This window comes from Galeopterus variegatus, unplaced genomic scaffold (genome assembly GCF_000696425.1).
Source record: "Galeopterus variegatus unplaced genomic scaffold, G_variegatus-3.0.2 Scaffold3893, whole genome shotgun sequence".
Classification (NCBI taxonomy): Eukaryota; Metazoa; Chordata; class Mammalia; order Dermoptera; family Cynocephalidae; genus Galeopterus; species Galeopterus variegatus.
The window spans coordinates 146,536-159,681 of record NW_007730004.1 but is presented as its reverse complement, the minus strand read 5'-3'; the positions used below and the strand labels follow the sequence as shown (position 1 = coordinate 159,681).

General features: G+C 37.1%; 1 protein-coding gene across 2 annotated transcripts in view; it reads left to right on the top strand.

Annotated features, from left to right (window-relative positions):
- Positions 1-715: 715 nt before the first annotated feature.
- Positions 716-13,146, top strand: part of ZDHHC17 (zinc finger, DHHC-type containing 17) — a 117,830-nt gene continuing 105,399 nt past the window's right edge. Inside the window, exon 1 of one of the 2 annotated variants that reach the window (XM_008586234.1) lies at positions 716-802. In XM_008586234.1, coding sequence (XP_008584456.1) covers positions 740-802 — 63 coding nt within the window. In that variant the 5' untranslated portion in view covers positions 716-739. The remainder of the gene's footprint in view (positions 803-13,146) is intronic. The other variant, XM_008586233.1, reaches the window with a different exon arrangement.

The window sequence follows — 13,146 nt, the reverse complement described above, 5'->3', positions numbered from 1 at the left end:
TGACTAAAAGAATCAAAATCAGCTTGGACTGAATGCTGGAGAGGTCAGACACTAATAACACTAGCAGCAAAGTTAACAGAATCTTTTTCCCACTGTCAGGCAGCAGCTCTAAAATGCCATATCCGCCCGTTTGAGCCATTGCTGCTCTCTTACCAAGAAACCCCAGGTCCACTTTGCTATTTTCATTTATTACTGGGGGTACCCAATTACTAAATTGCCCTAGCCTCACGGACAGCATCTAGTTCCTCGTTAATCCCCGTTTTTCCTCATCCCACCTCAGAAATAGCGTCCAATCCAGAACTGATCCCCGCTCTTTCTAGACCCTCCTCAGACTCCTTTGGCAGGAACCTCAACCTTACAAAGGAGGCTTCCTCTGGAGTGCCCTTCCTTCAGATTTACAAATAAGTCTGCTGTTGTCGGACTGCAGGCTGGTGGTCTTTGGCTGATGTGGCTTTAAGCGGAGACAGGTTAGTCTCTAATCATGTTTCATTTTCCTCTGAGCTTTTCTGATTTACAATTTTTAATAGCTAAAAAACAAAGACATGCTTTGTGCCACCAGCCCATTTCTAGGATGCAATCCCCCCCTCCATACAGCACTGATATCCTTTAAAAAATGGCTTTAGTCATTTTATCTGGTTAGCATTTCAATGAATTCAGTTTGACTTGAGTTCTGAATTCCCGGGATATATTAAAGTGTAGCGGATGGGATGTGCAGCGGGAGGAGGAATTTAACACCAAGATGGCGGACGGCCCGGATGAGTACGATACCGAAGCGGGCTGCGTTCCTCTTCTCCATCCAGAGGTGAGCCGCGCCGGCCGCGTTCCTGGCCCTGCGACCCCCCCGACCTTTCTCCCGCGGACTCGCCGGGAACGTGTTGGGGTAGTGGGACGTACCGAAGTTGGGGAGGGTGGGGAGGCGAGTCCAGGCCCGAGCGCGGCTGCGAGCGGATAACGGGGGAGGAGATAGCGGGGCGGGCCGACCGGGGCGGGATTGTGGGACGCCGTCCCTGGCTGTGCCTGGAGGACAGAGGTGGAGATGTTGATGGCTCTGCTCTGCCGCCGCGCTGCTTGCGGGAGTGCAGGCAGCGGGGGCCTGGTGCTGTTTTGGAACCGCAGCTTAAAGCCCCTCGTCCTGCTCTAAGCCTCTCGGGCGAGGAGGAAGCGCGTCTGGTTTTTATTTTTTTCTCTTTCCTTTCGCCAGAGTGGATGACAGTATCTGTTCCTTCCATTTAGCTCACTACGGGGGGACAGTTTTTTGTGCAAAGTGATGTCCTTCCAAGTTATGCCGTAGGCAGCACCTCGGGGCACCTTGTGTTGTCCCTATTTGAGCATTTGTCCTTAAGGGATTAAAAAGAGAGGTCAAAACTTTTGGGAATAGACCACGCTCACATTAGCTTGTCAAAGTACCGATTTTTAGGAGCCAGGGAAGGACGGTGCAACACGTTTTTCATCACAACGTGAGTATCTTCCCTTGTAAGTAAACAGTGCCCCGCTCCAGAAACAGTCACATTCTGTACTTGTTTACCTCTTTCTTAGTTTGTAGCTGAGCTAAGGCTAGGTAAGACTTGTAAGCAATCCTTGATACAGTCTAGTTTTCATTGATGCACAGCGATGTGTGGATGGAGCAGCCGCACAGCCTCCTGAGCAACTAGGATAGTTTTTATGAGGTTGAGGGAGGAAGATAATCGGTGTGTTGTAGGGTGAGCAAACATGGAAGCCTCTATCTGGTTACCTTGCATTAGAATAATTCTATTTCTGGATTTTGGTTTGTAGGTGGCTCCCGTTTTTTTTAGTAAAATGTGAATAACGACCACCACCCTCCCCTTTTATATGTTAATAGTCAAACACTCTCTCATTCATTCCTTTGGTTTGTCAAAAACAGAGGGGACAGTTCCTTAGGGATATAGGCCTGGGCCAGGCTCAATAGAAAAGGCTACTCTGGATTTCTGACAAACACAACTGTACAGTAAAACTAAACTTTTTTTGACCAAAGTGGTAACATTTTCAGAACTGGCATTGGAAATTTCTCTTTTGGTTCACACTTAGGCCCTTAAAATTTGTCAAGCAATAGACAAAATAGTTTTCAGATGATTCCTTGAAAATATTGCTAAGGAATATTTCTGTTCATCTGTTCTTGTGAAGTATTTCAGATACTTAAATGTTTATTCTATATATTTTAACGTACTGTTCTTCATAAACCTTTGCTTTGTAAAGTAGTAAGTTCTTTGCTACTTTAAGAATAATTTTAACTGGTAACAAATACAGAGATTGCTTGGTATAATGGATTGGCCAGTAGGCTCGAAGTTGAGAGACCAGTCTTCTGCTTGCCAGTTCATACATAGGCTACTACTGGAAAGTAAACTTCCTCATCACTGGAAGTGGGAATTGTTGACACCATTCCATGGGCAGAGGTCTTTCTTTATTTTTTTCCCTGTGGTTAGTGTCTGCACCTGGTGTAGACCCGGTATAGTTCTGGTGCATCCTAGGAGTGTGTTCTTGGCCAGGCTAGTTCTTTGAGTTCTTGTTTCATCATTTATAATAATGGGATGATAATAATACTTAACTAATAGGCTATTGTGAGGATTAAATGAGATAATGTGTATTTGTTAAAATAAGCAGTGTTTTCATACTCCCTTGGAAAGAAACCCATTCTTTCTTGGTGAGCAATCAAATAATAGTACTTTTAATCCCTTTTGGATCATACAGACTTGGATTCCAATTCTGAATATTTAATGACAAGCTAAGTGACCAGAGACAAATACTTATTTTTTTTTAAGCCTCAGTTAGTTTACTTGGCTATGAGGATTAGATGAGATAATATGCTGAGGTTAAAAAACTGAACATTGCAGGTGCTCAGTTAATGCTATTTTTTCCCCTCTACTAGAAGAAAAAGAGGAGTGTTGCACATTTATTTTGGTATTGGTGAGTGATTTAGAAACTTATCTGGATTTTAATTTAATGGAATAGGATCTTGTAGGAACATGTTTTATTTTACTTTTTATCTTCAGATTTAGTATTGTCACAAAGATAGTTTCTCACTAAATTATCTGTTGAACAGATGAATTACTTGTAAGATAAAGAAATTAGCCACCACTTAACTTTCCTGTTAATATGCAGACTGCTCACTGTCAAAACCTTTCTTAAAGGATTATGCAATTAGATAACAACGAACCCTTCTTTTTAGAGGTATTTGTGCTTATAGGAGGTTATTTTTTAATGAATTAAATAATTCATTCATTTAGTGAGTCATTTAAAAAACATTTGTTTATCATGTTTGGGTCAGGCGTTGTGCCGGATTCTGTGAGACTTAAGGATTTTTGAGGTAAATTCAGTGAGAGGCAGTGTGGGATACAGGTTAAGAGTCAAGGCTCTGGTGACAAACTGAGGATCTGGGTTCTGCCACTTACTATTATCATGGTCAAATTACATTTTCCTCGTTTGTAAAATTGGGTTGCCCGCCTTTTAGAGTTATTATGAGTATTAAGTAGGATAAGTTTATAAAGCAGTCATCACAGACCTAGGCACATAGGCTGCCACACAAATCTAGCCAGGCCCTGGCAAATAGTGAATACTGAAAGGCAAGCTGCTATTAATTACTTTCTTTTCTGTTGAAATAGGTGATTATTTGTTTTATCATAATCAGAGAAATTAAAGGCTATTTGGAAAAAGATGATCTGATTATCAGGGGATTAGGGTGCTAGTCCTAGCTCTGTGACCTTAAGCTAGTAGATACTTAGCTGCTCTTAGTTTCTTTGCTTTTAAGATAAAGAGTCTAGATAAGATGAACTCTTAAGATTTCTTCAAACTCTAATGTTCTGATTGTAACTTCTGATTTTTCAAGAGAATCAACTTGAGCATCTGTCCACTCGGTACACAGCACTGTTAGGTTATATGTTAAAATAAAATAAAAAGGATAGCATGTGTTGTCCAGAAGGTGATGATCTAGTTGGGCGATATATGCATATGAAACACTTGAAAGAATTCAAGTAAGTGCTAAAATGAGTAGCATAGCCTGTAATCGGTGTCAGATTCCTGTCATTTAGAATGGTTAGAAGAAAGAACTCAGTAGAGGGACAGAGACCAAATGTTGGTCCACAAGTTCAGCAGACTTGCTATCACCAGTTTCCCATTTCACCTACTAGTGCGTCATCAGTCAGTCGTCTCAGCTCTTTTATGGAATGGGATTACAGTACCCTCTTCTGCCAGAGTATTGTAGGGGCTGTCTTTCAGAAGGATCTTACTCACAGCTTTGAACTGGATTGCCTAGATTATTTAGGGCTTTCATCTCTTGCTTTCTTCCTTTTTTCCTCAATTTCAAAACTTCCGCTACTGCCCTTTTTGTAGTTTTTTCCCCCAGTCTCTCCTTAATGGTATCATTTTTTATTTTATATGCATTTTATTCATATTCATCTCTCATGGGGTTTTTTTTGTTTGTTTGAATATTAAACCTAAGTGTTACTACATTTACTCTCATCACAGATTTTACAAAATCTACTTTTTGAAGTTTTTTTTTAATGAAAATAATTTTGCCTTTTCCCATTATTATTTTTGCCCTATTATGTATTTAGAGAGATACATTTGTATACATCTATAAATTAACTCATTTGCTTTCAGAAAGCAGATAGATAGTTACTTTGAAAGTTATTTTTCTTCTGATAGGTTACTGGCAACTCTTTTCCTTCAAAGCACATCTTTCTGCAATTTTTATTCATTTGCTTTCAGAAAGCAGATAGATAGTTACTTTGAAAGTTACTTTTCTTCTGATAGGTTACTGGCAACTCTTTTCCTTCAAAGCACATCTTTCTGCAATTTTTAGCATCTGATGCCTTTGTTTTTATTCTGCAAAAATGCTACAAGTCATACAATTGTAGTTTAGATTTTAAAATACTTTATCTTAAGCATCGTAACCACTGAGTCAATATATATAAAATTCATATGAGACTAATAGGTGACCTCATGTGTTGCGGCAAAGCCAAAGTTGAAAATTACTGATGTGTAGAACCAAAAATTGTAGTTGGTTTTGAGAAATGCCGTTTTCCTGTTTTGGCTTCTTTGTTTTATTTTGCTCACTATTTCTATGTAATTTTGGAGAATTATGTCAAAAATATTTATGAAGAGTGGACTGTGGAGTCGGACCATATAAGAGCATATAGATTAAAAGTGGGTGCTGTGGTGTTAGGATGCTTGGATTCAAATCCCAGTTCTGTCACTTACTCGCTTTGTGACCCTGGGCAAGTTATTGAAGTGTCCATTTCCCAGTTTTCCAGACAAAAATGGGGATATAATAGTACCTCCTTTATGAGATTGTTATGAGGATTAAATGAGATAATATATTGCTAAATTCTGTGTTTGGCGCTTAGCAAACATGGTAAATGTTAGCTAGTAATGTTGTGGTAAGAAGTTAGTAACATCTCAAATGGATAAGTCAAGCAGTGGTAGTGTACATATATTAGATAGGGAGGCAACTAACTGAGTGGGTAAAAGAATTAATATTGGTCATCTCTTGAGATTGAGCAGAGAGATGGTAGAGCACTTTATTGTAAGCGTTTTCTGGTCGACTTTTTTTTTAGAAAGATGTGAGGTTTGTTATGGGGGGTGTTTATTGAGCAACTAGATATGTTCTTGACCCTTTTCCAGGCCACAGAATAATGTGGTTTACAAAATAACACATTGTGAAATAACAAAAGGTAAATTGTAGGCCTTCAGGTATCTCAGGATAGATGATGGTGAGTGTGTGTATTTTATTGAAAATTCAGAATGAATTGAGGTACTCCTTTCCTCTAGAGGTGTTTAGCGTTGAACAATTAAGGTGTCTTGAAATGTAGTGTGCTTTTTACAGAACCTTCAACAATTATATAATTCAAAAAGGTGTTTCACTATCAAGGTTATGTAAAATTCTCTTTCAAAGCATCATTTGATTGTAGTAGTATTTTATGATTAGATTTTATTATAGGTGGATAATTTAAAGAGTAAAATATCAAATATTTTTACTTTGGAGTTTGAAGAATCATGATTGAAGGTGATATATTTGTAAAATATGCAAATAAAATTTTCACTCAATGGAATATTTATTCAGTCCTAGGATAACATCTTCTTTAAAAATTTTCTTAAAATAGAGCTACAAGCAGCTAAATTAGTCCCCCCATCTGTAGTTTCACTTTCTGTAGTTTCAGTTACCCACAATACAACATACTTTGAGAGAGAGAGCACCCACATTCACATAACTTTTATTAGAGTATTGCTGTAATTGTTCTATTTCATTATTAGTTATTGTTGTTAAACTCTTAATATGCCTAATCTATAAATTAATCTTTATCATAGTATGTACGAGTTTGGTATTTGTGGTTTCAGGCATCCACTGGGGGTCTTGGAACATATCCCCTGGTGATAAGGGGGGACTACTGTAATTTGAAAGTATAGTGAAACTTCAACCTTCTGTGAAGGAGGTACTGTGAACTTAATATTCTGAGTGACAGAGGGTTAACAAAATACTCTCTGGTTTTTGTTTCAATCCTTGTTGAAAATTTGCCAAATAAAATGCTCTATTTTCTATGGTTATTGATACATACTAAATATAATAGAATCTTTCTTTGGTAAATGAGAATATTATAGTGTCTTAGGCTCATCTTTCTGATTATCAGTGACATTGTTGAGGATATGGAGATGATAGGGCTAAATGTGCCTAAAGCATTTTTTGTGTATGTGTCAATTGGCTTGTGCTTTTCATCAGTTGTTTTATTCTAGGGAAAATCAAGTGGAAAATAACTTCTGATTGAGATATTACTATATTATGTCATTGTTTAGTTTTTAAGAATAATTTTCTGATTGTGAACACTCATTAACTTATGAAGGATTTGATGAGGGAAGAACAAAACTGATAAACAAAGCTAGTGGTGCAGAAAACTATCCCTGTTCTCATGGGAAAAAAAAAAGTACTTCTTGGAGCTGAAGACAGAAGTTGTTTGTTGTGTTAGTTAGAATCCTCTTGTTGTAAGTGTTAGCAACCCGGTTGAAACTTACTTGGGCAAAAAAGGGAAAATACCTCTCAGATAATCCAAACAGGATGGCAGGGGTGCAGTTAGAATCTAGGACAACGGGAACCAGACTCAGCCTCTTATCTCTCCTCCTCTCTTCCTTTCAGCTTTGTTTTCTCCTAATGAAGAGCATCTTCTTTCTTCCATGTGGTGGGGACATAGATGCCAGTATTTTTTTTTTTTTTTTTTTTTTTTTTTGGTTCCGTATATCTCAACTGTCAACTAACCGTTGGAGAAAGATTGCATATCTTCCCTTACTCCACACTGGAAAATGGTATTGGTGGTCCTGATGTATATTCTATGTCCACTCCTGTGACCACGGGACTGTAATTGGCCAAGATCAGTTGATTGGATTTGGGGGAGGAACACTTTCCTTGGGGGAGGAACAGCTGGGCAGGAAAAACTATTTTTGTCCTCTACCGTCTTATGTGAAGTTTTTGTTTGCTTTGTTTACAGCTTTTTACATACTTTAAGAGATGTTGTAATTACATTTGAACTCCGTTATTCTTTACAATAAATGTTTTAGTTGAGCTTCTGAATACATTCTTTATGTATATCTAGACCAGGAATTGGAAAACTTTTTTTTGTACAGGGCCAGATTGTAAATATTTTTAAGTTTGTGGGCCATCTGTTCTCTTGTAGCAACTTATCAGTTCTGCAGTTGTTGTATGAAAGCAGCATAAACAATATAGGAACGAGTGGGTGTGCTATGTTCCAATAAAACTTAATTTATAAAATAAGGTAGTGAGCCAATCCTACCAACCTATCAGTTGGCCAATCCCTGATTAGATAATACATAGAAACTTAGGCTAAAATATATGATATTTCAACACATTGAATTCCATTAATTTCTTGCATGTAATAACTTTATCAGAACTGGATTTATGTGAGAGATGGATTGGGTGAAGAAAGAATATATGTGTATGTTATATTAGAATCTTTTGGAGAGCTTTGTCAGAATACACATGCTTCTATACATAACCCCTCAAAGTTTCTAATTCAGTACGTAGGTTTGTGGTACATAAATTTTGAAAAGTTTCTGAGGTGATTCTGATAAACACTCGTACCCTTTATCCCCTACTCTTCTACGCCCACTTGATATGTGGGAAAAGTTGTATTACAGGAAGCTAATTTGACGTTTAATGTATGAGGCATTGTACTGAGTCTTTTGAAGTTATCTCCTCAATCTGTTAGGAAATAATGATAGTAATAGTTGCTAACACTTATCCAGTTATATCTTTGAGGTGGTTACTATCCTAAACAATTTTTCATATGTATTTATTCATTTAATTCTCACAGCTTCTTGTACCTATTTTATAGAGAGGAAATTGAGGCATAGAGAGGTTAAGTAACTTGCTGGTAAGTGGAAGAACTCAATTTAAATCCAGATTTCCCCTGTTTTTATAACACAGTAGAATATGATAGAAATGATATATATAGCATTGATTGAATATTATTTGCTAGGTACTAGCTAGCTGTGATTGCAAATGTTGTTTACATTTTGTTTTGTTTTTAATTTTTAAAATAGACTTTTTTGGGGGAGGGAACAGTTTTAGGTTCATAGAAAGTTGAGCAGAAAGTACAGAATTTTCCCATATACTCCCTTTCTGTACATGTACGTAACCTCCCCCACTATTAACATCCTGCCCAGAGTAGTACGTTTGTTACAATAGATGAACCTATACTGATTTGTCATTATCACCCAAAGTCTGTACTTCACATTAGGGCTCATTCTTGGTATTGTACATTCTATGGATTTTAAAAAATGTGTAATAATGTGTAACCACAATTATATTGTCATTCAGAATAGTTTCACTGTCCTAAATATCCTCTGTGCTCTGCCTGTTCATCAATCCATCTGCTCTGGCAACCACTGATTTTTATGTTGTCTCCATAGTTTTGCCTTTTCCAAAATGTAACATAGTTGGAATTATACAGTATGTAGCCTTTCAGGTTGGCTTCTTTGACTTAGTACTCCTTATTTAGGTTTCCTCCGTGTCTTTTCCTGGCTTTTTGCACTGAACAATATTTCATTGTCTGTATGCACACAGTTTATCTATTCACTTACTGAAGGACATCTTGGTTGCTTACAAGTTTTGCTCATTTACTTTTTATGGTAGTTCTGCAAAGTATGTATTATTGGACTGTTTACAGATAAGGAAACAGACTCAGACAGGTGAAATAGTTTATTCGGATTCATATCATTAGCAGTTGGCAGGTGTATTAGTATGTTTTTGTGTTGCTATAACAGAATGCCTGGGTAATTTATAAAGAAAAGAGGTTTATTTGGCTCATGATTCTGGGACACCTGCATCTGGCATGGCTCTCAGGCTGCTTCTACTCATGGCGGAAAACAGGGCCAGTGGGTGCTAGGTCACATGGTGAGAGGAAGCAAGAGAAAGAGGGAGGGGAGGTGCCAGGGTCTTTTTAACCACCAGCTCTTGCAGGAACTGGAAGAGCGAGAACTCACTCTCTGCCCGCCCCCCTCCAGATGGGGCATTAATTGTTCATGAGTGATCTGCCCCCATGACCTAGATACCTCCCAACACAAACACATTGGGGATCAGATTTCTGCATGAAATTTATGGGGACAAACATATCCAAACTATATCAACAGAATTTGTATTGGAACCTAAACTCTCTGATCCTAGCACATAACTCTCATACATATAAATATAATAGGTCAAAACACAACTTATTTTTTATGATATAGTAGGAAAACACTGTTAGAATTACTATCAATTCTCCCTTGTTATTGAAGGAGTTAGAGGAGGATTTATTTTTGGCAGTTGCTCTAGGGCTACTTTTTTGAGTAATCCTTTGACTTGAAATAATAAAACTGTATTTCCTTAAAGATCTTCCATTTCAAAATTTTATTTTATTTGATCTTTTCTTTTGCTTAGTGTAAATTAATAAGGTAAAATATACTGTCATGAATTCTTTGAAAGGAGGTGCCTTTCATTCCACCTGTTTATGTAAGAAGTTAACTTGATTTCAGAAGTTCCCATTATTTAAACTTGTTTTTTTGCTTACTTTTTCTTTTTTCCTGTGGATAATTGAATGTAGTCAAGTCCCAACAAAGGGCACACTTGGGAAAAAAAATTTTTGACAGACTAGAATCTAGCACTGTAGCATAGCAGACTAACAAACTTTCTGAACTGTTATTGTGTGCAGTGGTTTGAATGTCTCCTCCAAAACTCATGTTGAAATTTAATTGCCATTGTGATGGTATTAAGAGGTGGGACCTTTAAGAGGTGACTAGATCATGAGGGCAGAGTCATCAATGCCATTATTGTGGAAGTGAGTTAGTTATTATGGGAGTTTGGCCTCCTTTTTCTCTCTGTCCTGTGCGCTCTTGCTCTCTCTTGCCTTCTGTCATCATGTGATACCTTCGCCATGGGATGACCATTGCCAGGTGCCAGTGCCATGCTTTTGGACTTCTCAGCCTCCACAACCGTGAGCCAAATAAACTTCAGTTCTTTATAAATTACCTAGTCTGTGATATTCTGTTGTAGCAGCAGAAAATGGACTAAGACATTGTCCTAACATCTGTTTATTCTGTATTGTTGAGTAATGCAGTCATGCATTCCTTAATGATGGGGATGCATTCTAAGAAATGCATAGTTAGGTAATTTCATTGTTGTGTGAATAAACACAAACCTAGATGGTGTAGCCTGCTACACATCTGCGCTGTATGATCTAGCCTATGGTGCCTATGTGAGTAATGCTTGCACTATGATGTTATATGTTATGATGGCTACAAAATCATTAGGAGGTAGGAATTTTTCATCTCCATTATAATCTTATGGTACCACCTTGGTATATGTAGTCCATCTTTGACCAAAATGTCATCATGTGGTGTCTGACAATATACGAATTTTCAGGGTATCAGAAATTTAAGTCCCAGCATGAGTTTGTTACCTTAGAAAAAAGTGACACATGATTATTGTCAAAAATTTAAATGGAAGAGAAGGGAATATAATAGAAGGTGAAAGTCCACAGTTCCCCCAACAGACACATACTTGTCTTACTCCTCAGAGGTAACCACTACTTTTGAGTGCACTCAGAAATTTTCTGTGCATATATAAATGTATATTTTATATACATGCTTTTATACATTTATTTTCTTATTTTTATTTCCATGCTTATATTTATTATTTCCTTGTTATAAAATTTGTGTTTTTTTCTGAGTACAATTTGGGCATAGTTCTATTTTAGCATCTTTCCCATTCTTTGTAATGTCTAGGCCTGCATTGTCCAATATGGTAGCCACCAGTGGCATGTGGCTGTTTATGTTTAAATTAATTAAAATGAATAAAATTAAAATTCATTTTTTCACTCATATCAGTCACATTTCAAGTGTTTATTAGCTGTGTGTGGCTTATGGCTACTGTTTTAGATAGCACAGAATTATAAAACATGTCCATAGTTATAAAAAGTTTTATTGGACCATACTGGTCTGGACAATTAAAAAAAATTTTGTACATCTTTTTTGAATATTTTTTACTGCATAACTTTTTATTGAGAAATATTTAAGTTATTATAAATTGTACAAATTTTACATGTTCAAGTCGATAACTTTTCTTTAGACTTTTTATTTTAAGATAATTGTAGTTTTATGTGCAGCTGTAAAAAATAAAACAGAGATATCCTATATATCCTTTACCCAGGTTCCCCTAATGGTAACACCTTAATACCTTAAAGAATTATAGTATATTTTCAGAATCAGGAGGTTGCTATTGATACAGTTAGGACACAAAACATTTCCATCACAGCAAGGATTCTTCATGTTGCCCTTTTACACCCATATGGTCTTCCTCCAACTTCTCCTTAACTCCTGGCAACCACCAATCTATTCTCCATTTCTATAATTTTGTAATTTTAAGAATGTTATATAAGTAGAATCATGTAGTATGTAACCTTATGGAATTGTTTTTTTTTTTTTTTGTTCAGCATAATTCTCTGGAGATTCATCAGGTTGCTGTGTCTATCAGTACGCTGTTCCTTTTTATTACTGAATAGGATTCCACGGTACAGATGTGCCACCGTTTATGTAACCATTCACCCACTGGAGGTTATCTGGGTTGTTTCCAGTTTTTGGTTATTATAAATAAAGCTGCTTTAAATATTTGTGTACAGGTATTTATGTAAACATATATTTTTATTTCTCTGAGATAAATGCCCAGTAGTGCAATTACTGGATCCTATGGTTGTTATATAGTAATGTTTTTAAGAAACTGCCAGGCTCTTTTCCAGAGTAGCTGTACATTTTACCTTCCAACCAGCAGTGTATGAGTGATCTGATCTCTTTGCATCCTCATCAGTGTTTGGTGTTGTCACTTTGTTATGATTTCCATTGTTATGGTTTTATTATAATTTTGTCTTGAAGTCTTTCTCTTAAGAGTGACCATAAGCAAAGTAGCCACTCTCTAGGAGAGGCCTGGCCCGGGGGTTAAGGGGTGGGTTGTTAGAGTCAGGTGAGACACACAAAGTGAAACCGAAATGCATGAAACAAGAAATTTATTACTCACAGATCCCAGAGAGTTAAAGGTGTCTAAAGGATGTGTGTTGGTGTGTGTGGGGGGGGGAGGTGTAGAGGGAAGAGAGAAAGAGAAAGGAGAAGGGGAGGGGAGAGAAAAAGAAAGAGAGAGAATATCTATGGGACTACACCTTTATTAGGGTCCATGGGCATTATCCCTTAGGCTTTCTTGTAGGACTTGTGGGTTGGCTAGTTTTTTAAAGCAAACACTTGTGAAGGAGGGAACTTCTTTACATGACTCTGCTGTTGACCATTAGGTTTTATTATGGTCATCAGCTGTGGGGTGTGCTGGGTTTTGGGTCAGTGAGATGAGGAACAAATGAGCTATATTGAAGACAATCACACAGGGAGAGGAAGTTTTTAGTAGGCCAGGGGTGTTTGGGTATGACTGGATTTCAAATAATTTGTCAGGCCTAAAAATGGATGCTGAGGCAGCAACTATATTAAATTTATGACACTTTTTTTATTTGAGTCCACTCTAGTAGGTATGTGATAATAAGTCATTATATTAACTTGCATTTCTCTAATGGCTAATGATGTTAAATATCTTTTCATGTACTTATTTGCTATTTG